The sequence below is a fragment of the Thamnophis sirtalis genome, unplaced genomic scaffold (genome assembly GCF_051295495.1).
Source record: "Thamnophis sirtalis isolate CommonGarterSnake01/CBP01778 unplaced genomic scaffold, rThaSir2_p1.2 scaffold_4, whole genome shotgun sequence".
Classification (NCBI taxonomy): Eukaryota; Metazoa; Chordata; class Lepidosauria; order Squamata; family Natricidae; genus Thamnophis; species Thamnophis sirtalis.
The window spans coordinates 74768837-74788417 of NW_028261384.1; the positions used below are offsets into that span (position 1 = coordinate 74768837).

Sequence of the window (19581 nt, forward strand, 5' to 3'; positions counted from 1 at the left end):
CATTCATGGATGCTATCTCCACCCTTATTGAGAAACGGCATTGGTACCTACCTGATACACCTCTTCTAATATGGTGGAGATGGCATCTGGCCCACCCATATTGGGAGACTGTCCCATCTCTACGGTTACTTTTCCTCCAAAGGGCAATTTGCCTGCTATGGATGTTTGTAGGTCACTGATTTATAAAGGTTGAGTTCTGAGTAAAATATGGTTTGGATAACTCATTGAGTGTCTTATTTCCTTCGCCGAAAGCTGGGTGGGGACACTCACAAGGCGGGTTATATAGGGCAATAACTAATTAATAATCAGACTCAATCCAATCAGAGCATGGACTGTGTTAACCCATTCGTGGATGCTATCTCCACCTTATTAGAAGAAGTCTATCAGGTAGGCACCAATGCCCCATTTCTCAAAGCTTTAAAAATCATTATTTTTTAGTACTGAATGTGATTTTTTCCCCCTTACAAATTGGATAAGTGGATAATATGCAGAAGGTAGCAGGGTACTGCTTATTTGTACTGCCATTCTGCACCTGCAGTTATTGCTGATGCCTCAGATGAAAATGCCTCTTGGAGCTAGAAACATACCCTCCACATACCACACAATCTTTTCTAGGACAAATCTTTGGAAGAAGGGTGGAATTACAGTGTTATAGTGCTGTATAAGCCAACCAACTTTGCATTTCCCAAGATAACATCAGGATTTTCTTTCTTTCTTTCTTTCTTTCTTTCTTTCTTTCTTTCTTTCTTTCTTTCTTTCTTCTTCTTCTTCTTCTTCTTCTTCTTCTCCTCCTCCTCCTCCTCCTCCTCCTCCTCCTCCTCCTCCTCCTCCTCCTCCTCCTCCTCCTCCATCATCACCATCATCATCTTATGATTTCCTATTAGGGGATCTATTTTATTTAGTGTTAGTACTACTGACCAATAAGCAGTATATCCTCCTTAATTCTGAAATAAAAACTGACTGAAATTTTCCATTGAGTAAAACAATAGAAACATGTACAAAAAAAGCTGCTTTTGAGACATTATTTCCAAAAAAGATTTACTGGGTTTTCCTAAATAGCACATTCCCTAGGGCTCCTCTTGTAATTAATTGAACCCATTGGATATGCGAAACAATCTTGCTGCTTTTTAACTTTAGCTTCTGAACAAATGTAGATTGATTCTTTTTGTATGGTGTAGTTTTCCTAGTATATCTATGTTAGGTGCTAATTTTTTTTCTCTTCTACATGCATGAATTACATGACCCAAGGTTGGGCAAAGTTTTCCTTAGCTTGATTAAACATTAGCTGTGCATTCAGGAGGACCACAAAGTCATAGACCTGTTATGGCGAACCTACAGCATGCGTGCCAGAGGTAGCACACAGAGCCCTCTCTGTGAGCATGCGCGCCATTGCCAACTGCTCTTCTGAGTTCCATCGCATGCATGCGCGCTGGCACACAGAAGAGAGCATCTGTCCGGCATGCATGTGTGTGACAAAATCCAAAAGTGCAGCTGGCTCCCATGCACCTGTGCACCAACCAGTTGCTCTCTTCCGGGTTCTGGTGTTCCAGTGGGCACATGCTCCAGTTTCAGCACTTAGTGCCAAAAAGATTAACCATCACTGTCAAATCTATTCCTGCAACAGAAGTGTGAATCCATCCATAGCTGGGATAAGAACTAATATTTTACCAAATAATTTATGAAGAAATGGCACCTCTAATTTGCCAGGATTCTAGCTGTCCAGAGTTGTCCTTAATTTAATAAATTTATTTATTGACCACCAATTTTTCCACAGGATAACTCTGGGAAGCTAAAAATTAATTTAAGCCTCAGCCTACTTTGTCTTACCCAGGTTCCTAAAAAGACATTCTCCAAGATGCATTGTGAAAATTAATTCTAAAACTCCGATTGCCCACTCTTACCATACCTCTTACCAATATTTCCTGTTGATAAGCATTCTTTGTTCTTGCCAAACAGACCTCCCCAATTACAGTCTTCCTTATTTACTTTCAAGTATATGCCATGACCTTGCTTTAGCAGCCAGCCCATTACAGCTGTTTGTCTAGAACCAAGTTAAGAGAAATTGATTAATAGTGCTAGTTAAAAAGCACAGACCTGCCATGTCTTAAATCTTCTTCAAGTGCTCTCTCCATCCAACATCACTGACCTGAGATGAAATAGCAGCCTAGATACAACCAAATTTTTATTGTAACTAGCACTGTCAATCAATGTTTTTTATGAGCATATCCTTCCTTGGGACTTTTTTCTGCTTTATTTCACTATCCTCCATAATTGTAGTGTTAAACTTTATTAAGCCATTTTTTAAAAAGAAGGCCTTTGATAATCCCATAAAATTTAATAGGAGGCTTCTGAGAGCTATTCAAAGCCTTCAGTAGACCTTGAATAAAAATCATAACAAGATAACTTTAGAAATATTATTCTTTTGCAGAACAGCAGGGCATACAAAATACAGTGCACAGAAACAGTGTTTCTGTTGTACAATTCTATGTACCTTTTATTCTGCCTGAATTCTCACTGAAATTTAGTAGAAATCCAACATGTAAGTTTTTCAGGAGATATAAGAAGATACTGTGAACAAACCTGGTACTCAATCTCCAGAACATACTTGCCTTAAGAATAAAAGTTACTGAATTCAGCAAGTTTTATTCTTTTTTAAATATTTTTTTTATTTTCAAACACACACAAACATACAACACATATAACATAAAAGCCTCTTCAACTACATATAGTGTGTCAATTGGTTACAAGGTCTTTCTGCGTCCTTTCCATAATCAACACTTGAATTTTATCAAAATTCACATATTGTCAATGAATATATCTTTGTATACATTGTTATTTTGATTCCTTTGTTTAATTATCATTATTGTCTCTCCATTTTAGACAAGGTATTCTAAATATATAACCATTAATATTATAATGATTCATTATATCATCTTCAATATATCCAATAATAAAGAGTTTTTTTTAATCCTATTCTAAGTCATTCTATTATTTTATTTCTCTCTGTAGACTCCAAGCTCCGGAAGAAGAAGAAAAATGTTTAAAATTACGCTTTGACCAAGCCTTACGAGAGAAACTTTTAATCCATGAATACAAAAAATGGAAAAAGTATCGAGGAGGAAGGAAAAAAAGAGACCAGTCCTGTTTAAAAGTAAGAGGCATTTGTAAAAAGTCCATTCATAGAAAACAAACAAAGTTAAAATAGAAAAGATAACACAATAGTTTTAAACCAGGGTTAATTCACCGTTTATTTTCTTCTGTCTTCAATTTTATTTTAAACTCCAAGTCTTTTGGGTTTTCCCTTCTCTAATACTAAAAACGTTTCTCACCATTTTGACAAACTGTCTCTTCTGTACTGTTTCTGTTTCAGGGGCTTGTCTCAACCTTCTGCAGCCATTTTGGCTGCTTCTCTTGTAGCTGGCAAAAAAGAGCTTTCTCCTGGATCAATCAGGAACTTTGTGATGTCCCTGAGATCAGCAGGACATGCTCTTCTCTATCATTGTTCCTTCAGAACAGTTTAGGTCCAAAAGGACTGTCCAGGAACAGAGATATCGACAGCAATCCTGGAGCCCCAATATTGCATGTCGTGTTCTTGTGACGTCCCACCCTGCCTCTACAGCAAGTTTTATTCTGATACAAAACATAGAATCCTCTAAAAAGTTATACTTTTGTTTTCTAATTACCCCCCCCTCAAATTGTGTTCCAATTTGCAGTGGCTGAAGCAATAAATATATATGATGAATTCTCAATGGTAAGGTCTGTACAGGGTCAGCAGGGAATAGCAACAATAAGAGAAATTTGGAATACTCCAATATTGTTTGTCTTTCAAAAATACCTGGATTTCCCAGGCAATGCACCAGATGTGGAATGGGACTTTTTGGCTCCTACTCTTGGCCGTGCCTGCTTCTCCACAGGGTTTTGCCTCCAACCATTCACCACTAGCTTTTCTTCTCAGTTGACATGCCCCTAGCTGTTCGCCCTGGCCAATGGGCCACAGCCCCTCCATCCCACACGCTTCGGCATGGCGCATTCGATGCCACACTGTTCATCTCAGGCTTTTGGCAGCCCAGGTCAGTTACCGCCAGCCAATCGGCTAGCTGCCAATGCTGGCAGCCCAGTGGTGGGTTGCCAATTTTTTACTATCGGTTTGAGCATGCTCCTGCATGTGCAGAAGCAGCAGGACGGAGTCTCCTGCTGCCGCTACTACCAGTTTGCCTGATCTGGGCTGAACCAGGAACAACCCACCTCTGTGGCAGCCATAAGACACGGTGCGATCAATATCAGGGGTGGGGTTGGGGGAGGTGCTGCAGTCAAATGGTCTCAGGTGCTTGTTAGGAGAAGGAAGGGGAGAGGATGGAAGCTCCTAGACACCATATGTTGTTCCTGTATTCATTATTCTGTTTGCTTGGGACTCTGAAATTGCTTTTTGTGCATTTTTTTTCCAAATAAAAGTATGCTATTGGTTTTTTTAATGCTGTTCTGAATCATGCCTATACAAACTGCTTTAACAAACAAAAAATAATAATAAATACGGACATAATCTATTTGTGATAATATATCCTTTTCCAGAGCTATATTGTATTTATAAAAAATGGCAACTAAGGAGATTGAATGCTCGAAGCAAAATCTGTCACTCATCCATTCACTTATAAAAATCATCAACTGACAATTTTGTGACATGCATTATTCTTACTCTGCACATTATTTGGCTTGTACAAATGCTTTGGACATATTGAGACCTAAGGGTTAAGAGAAAGTTGAGAAATGATGATAAGGGTCATGTAGAAATTTAATTAATTTATAATCAAAATAAAAAGTACTATCAAAAATGTTGCACTGGAAGCTGAATTTGTGTCATGAAATTGCAAAGCTGGAAGGAATCTGCAGGCTACATAATGCCAATTCTAAAACTGATCTAGACTTTATCCCACCTTTTTCAGTGGTGTCACTTGATTAAGGTACATGGAACTTTGGAGTCTTTTGATACTTATTTGGGAGTAGGTTCAGTGACTTTATGGATAACCCAGAGTCTCATGTGTACTTAGGTTTTCTATTCATCGAGCAGTGCAGTTTAACAAAATAAAAATAAGCAAAACCAAAAGAATGGAACAAAATGTGTTATATAGAGTATAGGAGAGACTGACTGACTTCCTAGTAATGCCACTTACATCTTTGAGGACACAGTCAAAAGTCTTAGAGTTTCCAAAGGGCTATATAGGGTGATATTTCTGATCCTGCATTTTCCTGTTGAGATTGCTTATTAACATCAGCAGAAAACTGAAAAAGTACAATATATACAGTATATGCATACATATGCAAAACACACATACAGGTCAAACTGAAGAATAGATGTCATATAATATTCACTAAAATATAGTATATTTCATTGATTTGTTCTATGCTGTCTTGTGATGGTTTACAGAATATTATAGGATATTGCTGCAGATTTTCAATACATTTTATTATATGCATTATATCCATCTATTTATCAATGAATTTATTCCAGTAGTGATTAACATATTTTAGTTCCTTGTAAGCTGCTTTTAAAGCATAGCAATTCTTTCCAGAAGCAGAAAAAGATGACCTGAATATCTTCTATGTGCCTGAAAATAATGAAATTCTGATTCTGATTTTTTTTTTATCATCACATAGTGGCTGACAGATAGAAGGGTGTCCCCAGTGCCAGATTTTTTCTCCTGCAGATAGCTATTTGACCACTACCTAAAAGGTGATTGCCTAAACCCACATCTTTAAATAATAACAAGTTGAAAGAGGGTTGTTTCATAGGCTTTATTGAGATACAAACAACCATGCTTTAAAAACAAATTACAGTTATTTTTGAAAGCAAAGCATGTGAAATTTACGATTAAAAATATTTTGCATAAAAGAAATATTGGTAGCTTATGCCACTGCCACTTCCAGAATGGACTGTAAGAAAAAACAAAACAAAATATTAAAGTGGCCATTTCTTTTTCACAAAGTGCTTCTTTTCAAAAGTTTTATAAAATGCATTTCTTTAGCTTTAATCTAATAGGAATTAGATTAGGAATGACACTACTGTCCTTTCATGATGCTGTTTCCACTTTCTCTTCTCTGTACAGTAGTCTCTCTCTGTCTCTTTCTCAGATTATGAAGAAAAGAATATTTACATTTATAATGCAAAGCATATAGAAAAATATCCCATGTATTCTTTCCCTGGAAATTTTAGAATTGTAAAGAATCAAAGCAGATAAAGCAGTTCAAAGCAGTTCAAATGTCTAGCATTTTATCAAACAATATTATTTAGAGAGAGATAATTTCATTTACATAATACCAAATAGTGGAATTTTGTGGCATAGACACAATCTCTGTCTGTCTTTTTCTCTCTTGATAAGATCTCTGATTTTAATTACTTCCTGCTAATATCTCTGAATTTTTGTATTTTCAACACTGGGAAGAAAATCTTCTGAAATACCTGGAATATTTCTGTATCCAGAAATAACACATTGGAAATCAAAAATTCTCCAATAAATGTCCTCTCTTGGTTGTATGATTACTGTTGATTATTGGACAGGGCAGCAGGAATAAACATCTTAAAGGTCAATCAATGCTGTAAATAACTGTTATAATATTGTTACCCCAAGATTTTAAGGAGCAATTTCCATTAATTTTGCTGGAATATAATTTCATATGAATGCATTGGGATAACAATTCTCTTATTTTCTGTATATTCTGCATGTTGATATAATTTCAAGTATCAAGTTAAAAAAACAAACAAAAGCAGAACTTTCAGTATCAATAATACCAGAAGGCTGTCCTTTACCAAATATCAAAAGTAATAGGCTATATTATAATAAATTCCATATATTAAAAGATGGAAAAGAATTATACAAATATTGTTCATCATTTTATATACACAGATTAACACTAAAACATGTATACAAATTGTGTCATTTATTTATTAATTTGTCTATTGTGCCAATTAATTGGATTATATTTGTTCAATTGGTATACAAACTGCTTTCATAGATGACAGTATTTACAATGCTCAATCTACTGATATGCATTTGTATAATTCCTGTATAACTGATATTATTCCTGCAGAGCATCCATTTGGGACAGAAATGCAAGTCAGTGGTTTGGAAGCTAAACAAACACTACAAATACTTTATAGACCTATTTTAATCTCTACATAAAGCTAATGCATTTTAATGATCTCATAATAATTCCACAGGATCATTTTGAATTCAGTTTCTAATTCTTTCTAATTCCTGGTGAAATACTTATGAGTTCTGGGCCAGAATATACATCCTGTTCTTAGTTAGCAAATTGAATTGTTATATAGCAAATAGCTTACCCACATGTATATCTACATGTTGTCTACACAGTTTTTCCTTAGTGAATCTGGTCAGAGAAGTTGACTTTCTTTTTCTAAATCGTGCACTACAGTGCTGTTGATATTGCCTAATGCTGATGATGGTGCCTAGTTGAGAAATAAAACATCTGCAAGCACAGAGAACATCAAGGACTCCAAAGTTCAACCTTGAGCTACAGATATTTTCTTCCATTGGAATTATATAAATTTTATCAAACAATTATACAATTCCCTCTATTTTTATAGTACAGTTCTGTACTTTTAAAATTATCTTTATATTCTGCTTTTTCTTTGGAAAATTATATAACATATACATGTTTCCCTGAAAATAAGACAGGGTCTTATTTTCTTTTGACACCCAAAATAAGCACTGAACGTATTTTTGGGGAGGTCTTATTATTTTTGAGGTGCAGAAGGCGGCAAGTGTGGTCATTTTATGGCTGCTGCTGTGTTGCAATATTTTTAGGGAGGGCTTATTTTAGCACATGTTCAAAAGCCCAACTGGGCTTTATTATCCGGGTAGATCTTATTTCCAGGGAAATTTTCATTTTCTCCAAGCAACTTTGAAATAGATTGAGCTAAAGGTTGCTCAGAAAACCTTTGTTGGCTAAAGATGGACTGGGTCTTTCTGGTACAGTCTTATTAAACACCGTTTAATAAAAATGGCTGTCATATTATCATTCCCCTGGACCCTTATTAATACTGAAGCCTATCTTAAAAAGAGATGAGCAATTTTTGCCATTCACTGACTGATGTTGCTCTACATACTTCCTTCTTTAAAGGAGAAGTCTAGTCTAGTCATGCCCAATCACAATTAAATGTTCCCTTACATTTATAATGAGAACCTATGAAAGTTGTAATAACTATTTTTCTATTTATGAATTTATAACAAGAATGTCTTCTTGACAATGTCCTCAGTTCTAACATCCAAATATCCATTTTTTATGTAAAAAGAAATGTATTTTAATGTATAGTAGCTATATGATTGTTTTTTAAAAAGACTTATTTTAAAAAATCTGATACCAGATAAAAAGTGGATTATAAAGAATATGAAAAGATAATATGAATCTTAAAGAGAAAGAAATACACTTAACAGCAACTGAAGATTCTATATCTGCAGCGTTGTCCCTTGGCAGCATGATAGATACTATAGATCACACTATTGATACACAATTTAAACATGGTTGAGAAGAACAATCAAAAGACAATTGTTACTTTTTCTAACATATTTTCTCACAGAGAAATATAAATCATAGAAAATTAGAGCATGTTAACAACTATTGACATTGAAGAGGTAGGTAATAGTTTTTCTTTTATTATCTAAGTCCCAAAAATGAAATCATTGTTCAGAAATGCAAAATATCTTGCACTTAGGATGACTTCATATGTAACCACAATTTACACAAATCTTTTGCTTGGGAATCAGTATTAGTTTTCAAAGGAAAAATCATTATATGTAGCAATCCAAAGTGGTTTTACATTGTATATCTCCCTGCTATATAAGAAAATAAGTTGTATACTTGACTTCATGCATATAGAATGCATAAAAATGATTTGCAGGAATTGTGACTAATTCCTGCAAATCAGAGCAGGAAACGTATATACAGTTCATTGCATGTATCTAGTACATATGCATACTGGCAATTAAACAAGAATTAGCTCGCACTATCATATTTCCCAGTGTTACCTATGGCTACAAAAGTTAGACCCTAAAAAAAACTGACTTGTTCAAGCTGTGGTGTTGGAAAAGGCTCTTGCACATTCCTTATATATAGTAAATGTAACAAACAAGCAAATATGGAGCATATAAAAATAAACATAGAGCCAGAATCATATGCTTTATATATTTTGGCCAAATTCACTGGAAAATGCAATTAAGTTCAGAATCATTAGTAAAAGGAAATGAGGCTACCATAAAAACATGATTGCTAGACATAATCAAAGCCAAAACTGCCAGATCATAATACAAGTAATATATGTTATACAATGTGGAGAGATATGGTTCATATAATTGAAAATTTGACACAAACAGATAGCATCCACCATCAGCATATATGCAGGCATCCTTAAGTCTTATCTCTTCTATGCAATTAATATGTAAAATATTTGAAATACTTTCACAGTAAGATACTGGATTTGTTTTCTCCAATTCAGAGTTTCCAGATAAATGTATTGTTTCTATAGTCTTTCGTTTCCATTACCCAGAGCCAAATCAACATTGTAAGAATAGATATTCATGATGATTGGTGCTTCATAGTGAACTATTTAGAACAGCACCAACTTTTTGATGATACATTCATGTGTGTGATCCCCCCCCCCCTGTGTGATTATTTTTACCTTATATTTCCTGGGATATGAAATGCCATAATCCAAAATAATGAATTATACCGAGGGCTATTTTCTACATGTACTTTACTAGCAGAATTTATAGTATCCTTAAAAAGAGGAATAATTATTGCTCAATGATTTTTCATTTGTAATTAAGGCAGTGATTCTAATTATTACATTCACTGTTATTTGAACAATATGGAAATTGATGTATAGTGGCTTTATAGCAAAGTCATAAACTCAAAATAAGAGGGATAACAGTATTAGACAGCACTGCTACCCTCTCCCAGGAGATAAGAGACCAGGAGAATCAATGGAGCCAGGCTTAGTCAAGCTACGATATTATGAATATTAGTACAAAAATAAATCCTACCAATTTTAATAGATCTTATTTTAAAATTAGACCTATACTGTATTACACTACTAGACTGCAATCCTATATACTATTACAGAGACAACTGTATTGAATTCAGTCAGATTTAGTTCTGAGTAAAAATAGGTTCAAGCATTGTATTAAAACATCAGTTTAATATATAATGATTGGTCTGAAAACCATCCTACATTGATGGTATATTTTGGGAGAATAAGTTAATTTACCTATTTAAATGCAGCTGTTGAATTATGCTTCATATGACTCCTGCAAATTAACTGGTTTTATTTATCATATAATGCTGAATTTTGGTACAGAAATATTTTCTCTCAATGCAATTATCTCCAAGGTTAATATTTTTTCTCTACCAATAATTTCTGCATAAAATCATGATAAATGGGTATTGACTCACCGCATAGATTTTTTTTCAGTTTTTGTAATAGATTTCCCCAACATCCATCCTTAGTGCATGCAGTTATGTATGTAATAATTTGATTTTAGCCGAATGGCATTTCTTCACCACTTTATATACATACTGTGTTTAAATGTAGCAAGGCAGTGAAGTGGAATGTTTGTATGTGCAAAACAAGAATCAATGTTTTCCATTTGCAGATGTTTAAGTTCATTTTTCATATTTTTAAAATCATGAAACTAAGATACAAACACAAAACCACAACAGACAACGATGCTACTCATATCTACAATGAGCATTACAGAGACATGTGACAGAGTACCTGATGATCATTCCTGAATGTCTAACTTTTTGAATTTTATCAACATTCCTGAATTGAAACCTGCAGAATTTCCCAGCAATAGTAGTGGCAGTGTGTGCTGTATGAAGAACTAGGCATTCTTTCTCCCAATGTAATCAAAGGTTATATTGAACAGAATTCTCACATTTTAAAAAGAACTATTTTCATTGCAAATAAAATAGCAAATAAGATGGTGTTCAACTAGCTGGACTGAAGGATAGGAACAAGCTTCTCTTTAAATTAAACTGCTGGTAACTCTGTTAAGGAGACTGGCAAAATGATTTGAGTCTAAGTCCTTCCACTTATTCTGTGCTCCTCTCACTATGATCTACATGGCATAAACTTGTAATTTGCCATCATAAAGGCTTTTTAAAAGTACCACCACAAATGACCTATAAAAGATATGGTATCAAAAGGACTTATGGTGGATGCTTAATACAGCAGTTAATATTCAGAAAAATGCTGTACTTGTATATATAGCTTAAGAAAAAACATTGCTTGCTGGTTGATAATTCTTGGTTCTTTGTTGCATCTTTTGTAAACACTGAAATAAATGAAATTCTAGGCAAACTTGCTGAAACAGTACAGACACTTGGAAGATAAAAGTGTACTACAAAATGTAATAATGATTTTTAACCTAACCATATACAGCAAACAATTCTTTCATCTGTGTTTCTTTCCTACATTGCTGAGACAATTCAAAGCCTCTATCAGAGTCATGCTGAGGCTTCAATGTATTCATTTTTTGGCATTGCTACCCTTAGGTATTCTGGATTCTCAGCTGGAGGAAGTTTAACAATGCCATTAGGCTTGTTGTCTCTGGGCAAAAAGTCTTGCTGGTAGTCTGGATTGTCCAGATTGATTTGGTGGTTGGTTGTCTGGTCCCAGTAGGAGGAGCTATCAAAAACTGTGTTAGCCAAAGGCGAGAAACTTGTGTTGAGATATTCTGGGTTATCCAGTGCTGTGTTATGCAGCTTTTGATGATTTGAATCATTCATAGGCTTTGGATCAATGGGAAGGGAGAAAATGCTGTAGACTGGATTTTGTACCATAGAAGCAGATGCACTTGCTTCTTTTGGGGTCACTTGCTGGTTTACATATTCTGAAATGATTTTAGAAAGAAATACAAAGCATGTATTAAGGACTGTATATATGACTCAACACGTTACCTTTATTTATTGCAAATTTCTATTAATGAGGCATCAATTATCGAGGCATCAATTATTATTATTATTATTATTATTATTATTATTATTATATGAGGCATCAATTATTCAATTAATACAGCCTTCTGGAGACAGAGATCACACTAACTTGTGCAATTACTGTATTTTAAAAATCAAATTTATATATTACAAACACCACAATCTGCAATTAATTTTATCTATTGGTAAAGATACATTTTCTTTAAAATCAATGGAGTCTCCTTCACATAGCCCTTATGAATGTTGGCATATGATGAAAGATTAGCAAAAGAAAAGGATTATAGCAGTGTTTGATAATACAAAGAGATAGCTGCACCTGGCAGGTCTATGTAAAGTCACTGAAGCAATAGTGCTCTGAGAAGTCATAACACATTTCCTAGTTGCAAAAATCTTTCCTTGGGATTTTATGAGATTATTTTTGAAATCACATTTTCTTCTATTTCTGTGCTTATATGAAACTTTATATACAAAATTTATTGTCATGGACTGTTATTAATGAATCTCAGGCAGATAGGACAGGAGTTAGGAACACAAAACTCTACAAGTCATTGAAAAACAAACAAAAGTCTAAAAGACAAAACAAAATTAACAATACATTGTTACAAGGTTTCATCAAGTAATGTTGGATAAAGGTAACAGTGCTGAGTATAAAAGATTACATTAATATTATATCCCCCAACATAAATACGTATTTAATAAATGTATTATTTTCTTATTCTCTTTTTAAAATAATCCTTATTGGTGATTTTAATGCAATACTGGGAACAAATGACTAGATTCTGTTTGATAAATTCAGTTACTATCAAAAAGTAGATTTATGTTTCCTCTCCTTATTCAGTAGGCCAGTGGTTCCCAAACTTGGCAACTTTAAGACTTGTGGACTTCAACTCCAAGAATTCTCCAGCTAGCTCTTTTGGCTGGAGAACTCTGGGAGTTGAAGTCCACAAGTCTTAAAGTTGCCAATTTGGGAACCACTGCAGTAGGCTAATGAGAATATTAGAGATTATAATTAAGTCAAATCTCCAGGCAATGATTTATCACTACTGAAATTATAAGTGGTTAAACAATTTATGCCCATTGGGTCATCATTTTGAGACATTTCCTTACTTAAACAGAGAAACAGAATTACTATGAGTGGGCAAAAAGCAATGGTGTGACTTCCACCTTCTTATGGCTTCCCCATTGGCAGGGAAGGGAGGAAGCTGGCAAGGAACATTGAAAACCATTCTTGCTTGCTACAGCTGAACTGTCTGCCTACTCACTTTGAATTCCTTCCAGCTTTTCTGCTTACTTTACTTGTGGTAAGCTTGGAGGGTGAAAGTTAGTGAGAAAGTCAGCAAGACAACTCTGTCAGAGTGTGTACAGTGTGACTATGTGAGACAACCCAGGAACAAATACAGCAAACAGAAGTTTGTATTTAAATAGTGGCTTTATCTACAAATTATACATGCATGCATGCATGCATGCACGCACGCACGCACGCACGCACACACACACACACACACACACACTTTAGTCAGACCTCAAAACAAACAACAACCAGCATGGAAGCACACACGGAGGGAGAGATATGCCCCAATAGGGCCTCTCTTATAATACAGACTCTTAAATTGGTAACAGTCAAAATAACCCTGCTGACTCATTTCTACCATTCCAACATCATTGCAGCATTATAGTATTACAGCATTAGAGCAGCTGTTCAGCTATTAAATCAACATTATCCTACTCAAGGCCAGCAGGCAAGTATGGCTGGTGAGGAATAAGGGGATTGAGAGAATAGTTGGAAAATCATTGCAGAACATTCAAAATGAGCATCATGTGACACAGTAGTTAGTTCAGCAGCACTGAAACAGCCACAACTTTCCCACATTTCATTTGCTCTGCAGTCATGGATCCCAGAACGTGGACACATTCATAAGTTAACTCACTTGAGCTACCTTAGTTCAAAAATATTTGCCCTATAATGCATTGTTTCAGCCAGGAAGGAAAATTTTAGTAGTATACTAGAAAACCTGTGACCAATTAATGGTTATAGGAATGAGAGTCTTAGTAGTATATGTGTGTGTGCGTGTGCGTGTGTGCATATACACACACACATATATATAACACACACACACACACACACACACACACACACACACACACACACACACACACACACTGGTGTTGTTGTATTCCGGTCTTTTCCCATGTAAGATTGAGATTGTCTTGGCAATGTTTCAGCAAGGTCTCACTCACCATCTTCAGGCAGGGTTTTGGGCTTAAAGTGTGATCGGAGCTGATATCTTTCTATAAATCTTGGTGGGGTGTGTGTGGAGTTCTGGCTTTGTTTCAGTAAGTGGAATGATTGGTTGTGTGGTTGTATCATGATTGGTAGATTGGTGCTGATTGGTGCTGGCTGTGTGTCTATTGTTGTAAAGGGAGGAAGTTTTTTTTCTTTTTTTCTTACTGCGTTCTTGTGTTCTGCGATGCGTGCATTTATTCTCCTGTTCATTTGTCCTATGTATGTTGCAGGGCAGATTTTGCATGGTATTTCGTAGACTCTTTGGTTTTCTAGCTGGATCTTGTCTTTGGGGTTTCTTAAGATGTTGGTTATTTTTTGGTCAGTGTTGAAGGCTGTCTTGATATTGAGTTTGTGGAGAATTTTTCTGATTTTATCTGTGGTGCCTTTGATGTAAGGGAGGAGAGCGATGCCGTTGTCCTGTTCTGTGTCTCGGTTCTTGCGGGGAGTCTCCCTTTGGATTAGGTTGGTAATTGTTTTTCTTTGGAATCCGTTGGAGATTAATACATTTGTGAGAGCATGTAATTCAGTTTTCAGGTGGTCTTTGTTGGCTAGGCATTTATATATATATATTTTCGTAGATTTTCACGGGTCTAGGTATGCTGGTCTTGTTGTATTCGGATCTTTTCCCATGTAAGATTGAGATTGTCTTGGCAACGTTTCGGCGACATCTCACTCGCCATCTTCAGGCTGGTGTTTTTGGCTTAAAGCGTGGCTGGAGCTGCAGTCTTTCTGTAAATCTTGGTGGGGGTGTGTGGAGTGCTGGCTTTATTTCAATAAGTGGATTGATTGGATGTGTGGCTGTAACATGATTGGCAGATTGGTGCTGGCTGTAGGTCCGTTGCTGTTTTGTGTTGTAACGTCCTGGGTGGTGGGTGGGGCTCATTTGTTTACCAGGGCTGGTTTCAAGATGTCTGGTAGGTGGGAGGTATCATCACGTTTATTCATGTTGTGGAGATGTTTCTCTATTTTAATAGCTTCCATAATTATTCTCTTGTTGAAGTGTTCAGTTTTGGAGATTAACCTGGTTCCTTCAAAATTAATTTCATGTCCTGTAGCTTTAAGGTGCTAGAAAAGAGAGGAAGTTTTTTTCTTTTTTTTCTTACTGCGTTCTTTTGTTCTGCGATGCGTGCATTTATTCTCCTGTTTGTTTGCCCTATGTATGTTGCAGGGCAGGTTTTGCATGGTATTTCGTAGACTCCTTGGTTTTCTAGTTGGATTTTGTCTTTGGGGTTTCTTAAGATGTTGGCTATTTTTTGGTCAGTGTTGAAGACTGTCTTGATATTGTGTTTGTGGAGGATTTTTCTGATTTTATCTGTGGTAACCTTTGATGTAAGGGAGGAGAGCATGCCGTTGTCCTGTTCTGTGTCTTGGTTTTTGGTGGGGGTCTCCCTTTTGGGAGGTTGGTAATTGTTTGGAAACTGTTGGATATTAATATGTTTGTGAGAGTATATAATTCAGTTTTCAAGTGGTCTTTGTTGGCTAGGTGTTTGGTTCTGGAGATGAGGGTCTTGGCTACAGAGTTGATCTGTGCAGCGTGGTGATGGGATTATGTGTTTAAGTAGCGGTTGGTGGGTGTTTTTTTTCAGTAGATGATGTGTTGTAGGGAGCCATTGTTTTTTTTATAGATTAGGATGTCCAGAAAGGGAAGTTGGTTGTTTGCTTCTATTTCCATAGTGAATTGTATTTTGGGGTGTAGGCTGTTGAGATGTGTGAGGAAATTGTCCAGTTTTTCTTTCCCGTGTGGCCAAATCACGAAAGTGTCATCAACATATCTAAGCCAGAGTTTGGGTTTGTGTTCAGATTTATCTAAGACATTAATTTCAAAATGTTCCATTTATAAGTTTGTGATGATGGGTGAGAGGGGTGAACCCATGGGTGCTCCTTTTGACTGTTTGTATCTTTGTCCATTATGGATGAAGTATGTGTTGGTTATGCAGTGGTTGGTCAGGTCCAGGATATGTTTAGGGGGGTTGTGTTTGTTCAGGAGTAGGTCGCTGGGTTGTAGGTTTTGTTTCTTTATTGTTTTATGAAGTGGAGTGAGTTTTGTACATGTGAGGTGATGGATTCTGTGTAGGGCTGAAGTTATTTGGCGAGGAATTTGGCAATAGCAATAGCAGTAGACTTATATATACCGCTTCATAGGGCTTTCAGCCCTCTCTAAGCGGTTTACAGAGAGTCAGCATATTGCCCCCAACAATCTGGGTCCTCATTTTACCCACCTCGGAAGGATGGAAGGCTGAGTCAACCCTGAGCCGGTGAGATTTGAACCGCTGAACTGCTGATCTAGCAGTAGCCTGCAGTGCTGCATTTAACCACTGCGCCACCTCGGCTCTAGATTCTGTAGAGGTGAGCCTATGGAGCTGACTATGGATCTGAGTGGTGTTCCTTCTTTGTGTATCTTGGGGAGGCCATAGAGTTTGGAGCATTTGGAAGATTTCTCTCTGGGGATGATTCTTTGCTGGATCTCTTCACTGATGGGAGAGACTTTTATTTTGGATTTGGTGGTTTTTTCCAGGTAGGTGGTGGGGTCTGTGTTTAGAGGTTTGTAAGCGGGGTCTTGGAGTAGGTTGAATATTTTGGCTTGGTAGTCAGAAGTATTCATCAAGACTGTGGCGTTACCTTTGTCTACTGGGAGAATGATTATGTTGTTGTCTTTCCTCAGGTTGATGAGTGCTTTTTCTTGTTGTTGTAAGTTGTTTCTGGGTGGATTACTGGAGCAAAGGATGGTGGTGACTGCAAGTCTGATTTTATTGGCTTTATCTGGGTTGATTTTGGTGAGTGTAGCTTCAATTCCGCATATGATGTCTTCAGTGGGGATGTGTTTAGGGGCGACTGCAAAGTTGAATCCTCTGGAAAGGACATTGGTTTCAGCTGTGGTGAGGGTTCTGTCTGATATGTTGTGTACTGTTTGTTTCATGAGTTGCTGTGGAGGGGAGTTGGGCTTCTGTTGTTTTTCTAGCCTGTGGAGTTAGTTGATGTGTTTGTCTGTCTTGTAGGAGGTTTCTGTTTTGGCTCTCCAGAGGGCTAGTTGTTTGGATTTGTACCAGAGTGTTGGGTGGATTTTATTGCTGAGTTTGAGGTGAAGAGTGAGTAGGTCACGGTTGGTTTGGTCTAGTAGGAATCTTTTCCTGTGGAGTTTGTTTCTGATTAAGGCTAATTCAGTTCTTTTCAGTTCTTCACTGGCTGAGGTTTTAGAATAGAATTTTAGTTGGAAGCATGTAGGGATCAGGCTTTTGTCTCAGCAGTTGCGTAGGAATGTGAGGTCACATAAGATGATGGCTCTTAGGACTTCAAGTTTCTCGTAGGATCTGCTGAACAGGAAGGTTTCCTCCCCGTAGAGGTAAGATATTTGTTTTCGTAGATTTTCATGGGGGTAGGTATGCTGGTCTTGTTGTATTCGTGTCTTGTCCCATGTAAGATTGAGATTGTCTTGGCAACCTTTCAGTGAGGTGTCACTTGCCATCTTCAGGTTGGGTTTTGGGCTTAAAGCAGGGTCAGAGCTGCCGTCTTTCTATAAATCTTGGTGTGGAGTGCTGGCTTTGTTTCAGTAAGTGTGTGTGTGTGTGTGTGCATGTACGCGTGTATGTGCGTGTGTGTATGTATGTATGTATGTGTATGTATGTGTATATATATACATATACATACACACACACATACATATATACACACACACATTTATGTATATATATATATATATATGTATGTATGTATATGTATGTATATATATGTATGTGTGTGTATGTATGTATATATGTATGTGTGTATATATACACACACACATATACATGCATACATACATATACATATACATACAAATACACGCACACGCACATACATACATACATATATATATGTGTGTGTGTGTTTTCTGAGGTTTTTGCGGGTGTTAGTGTGTAGGTCTTTGGTTATTCGGGTTTTCTCCCGCGTAAAATTGGAAGTGTCTTGGCGACGTTTCGACGAAATCTCATTCGTCATCTTCAGGCTTGTTTACTTGGCTTCATGCTTCCAGGAGCAATGTGAGATCTCAGCTGTTTCTTCCTTTTAACTGCCAGTGGGGGTTTGAGCTGATTGGGTGGGAGCTTGGCTGTGTTCTGATTTGGTGGAGGCGTCTGATTGGTTGGGAGGGGGGTTGTGCTCGGCTTAGTCTGAGTTGCCGGGGGATTTGAGCTGGTGAGCTGCGTTGCTGTTGTTGGGCTTTGTGTTTGTGGCCGCGCCCGATCTTCTTGGTGGGTGTCAATCTGCTTCATGTATGGATTGGAGGGGTATAAAGTGGCTAATGGTGCAGGTGCGGTCTGGCTTCTGGTCCTTGGTCGTGCCTCATCATCAATGTGGGTTTGAGTCTGCTTTCTGAGTGGATTTGTGGTGGTGACATCCTGTGTGGCTCTTGTGAGTGTGGGTCTGGTGTCATTCCTCGTGTTAGGGACTCATTTGTCAATAAGGGCGGGTTTCCAAATGGCTGGTAGGCGGGAGGTATCATCTCGTTTGTTCATGCTTTGCAGACGTTTTTCTATCTCGATGGCATCTCTGATTATTCTGTTCTTAAAGTGTTCAGTTTTGACAATAGTTCTGGTCTTTTTAAAGTCAATTTTATGTCCTGAGGCTTTAAGGTGTTGGACCAGGGAAGAAGTTGGTTCCTCTTTTCTGATTGCATTCTTGTGTTCTTCAATGCATGCACTTATTCTTCTGTTGATTTGTCCGATGTATGTGGTGGGGCAGGTGGGGCATGGGATTTCATATACTCCTTGATTTTCTAACTCAATTTTGTCTTTGGGGTTTCTTAGGATGGTGGATATTTTTCGGTTTGTGCAGAATGCTGTCTTGATGTGTTTGTGGAGGATTTTGCTGATTCTGTCTGTGGGGCCTGTTATTTATGGGACGAGGGCTTTTCCGTTTTCTTGTTCTCTGTCCTGGATTTTAGTGGGGGTTTCTTTTTGGATTAGGTTGGTAATCTTCTTTCTTTGGAATCCATTGGATGTCAGTACGTTAGTGAGAGTGTGTAGTTCGGTTTTTAGGTGTTGTTCATCAGCTAAGCATTTTGTTCTGGAGATGAGTGTCTTGGCTGATTATTGTACAGAGGAAGCATTGGAAAAAATATTTCCAAACTAAAATTATATATATGGCAAACAGTGTAGACTCTATGCATGATAAGTGAATGAACACCTAACTGAACAAATATTTTTTTTAAAATAGAAATATTTATTTGACTCATTTGGTAAGTATAGGATTATATTGTTAACAATTCTCCAACATTGGCAATACCTCTACTATTTTAATTATTCTGGAAGGAT

The 19581-nt window shown here is 36.8% G+C and overlaps 1 protein-coding gene and 1 long non-coding RNA gene across 3 annotated transcripts in view; one reads left to right on the top strand and one right to left on the bottom strand.

The window, feature by feature from the left end:
* The window catches only part of LOC148045913 (uncharacterized), a 97051-nt gene that overhangs the window by 75045 nt on the left and 2425 nt on the right, over nucleotides 1-19581 (top strand). Inside the window, exon 3 of the long non-coding RNA XR_015696391.1 lies at nucleotides 3010-3151. This is a non-coding gene — a long non-coding RNA (uncharacterized LOC148045913). The remainder of the gene's footprint in view (nucleotides 1-3009; nucleotides 3152-19581) is intronic.
* The window catches only part of EGFR (epidermal growth factor receptor), a 205442-nt gene continuing 191632 nt past the window's right edge, over nucleotides 5772-19581 (bottom strand). For both annotated transcript variants that reach the window (XM_087713137.1, XM_087713136.1), the window contains exon 28: nucleotides 5772-11906. In XM_087713137.1, the coding sequence (XP_087569263.1) occupies nucleotides 11521-11906 (386 nt within the window). In that variant the 3' untranslated portion in view covers nucleotides 5772-11520. The remainder of the gene's footprint in view (nucleotides 11907-19581) is intronic.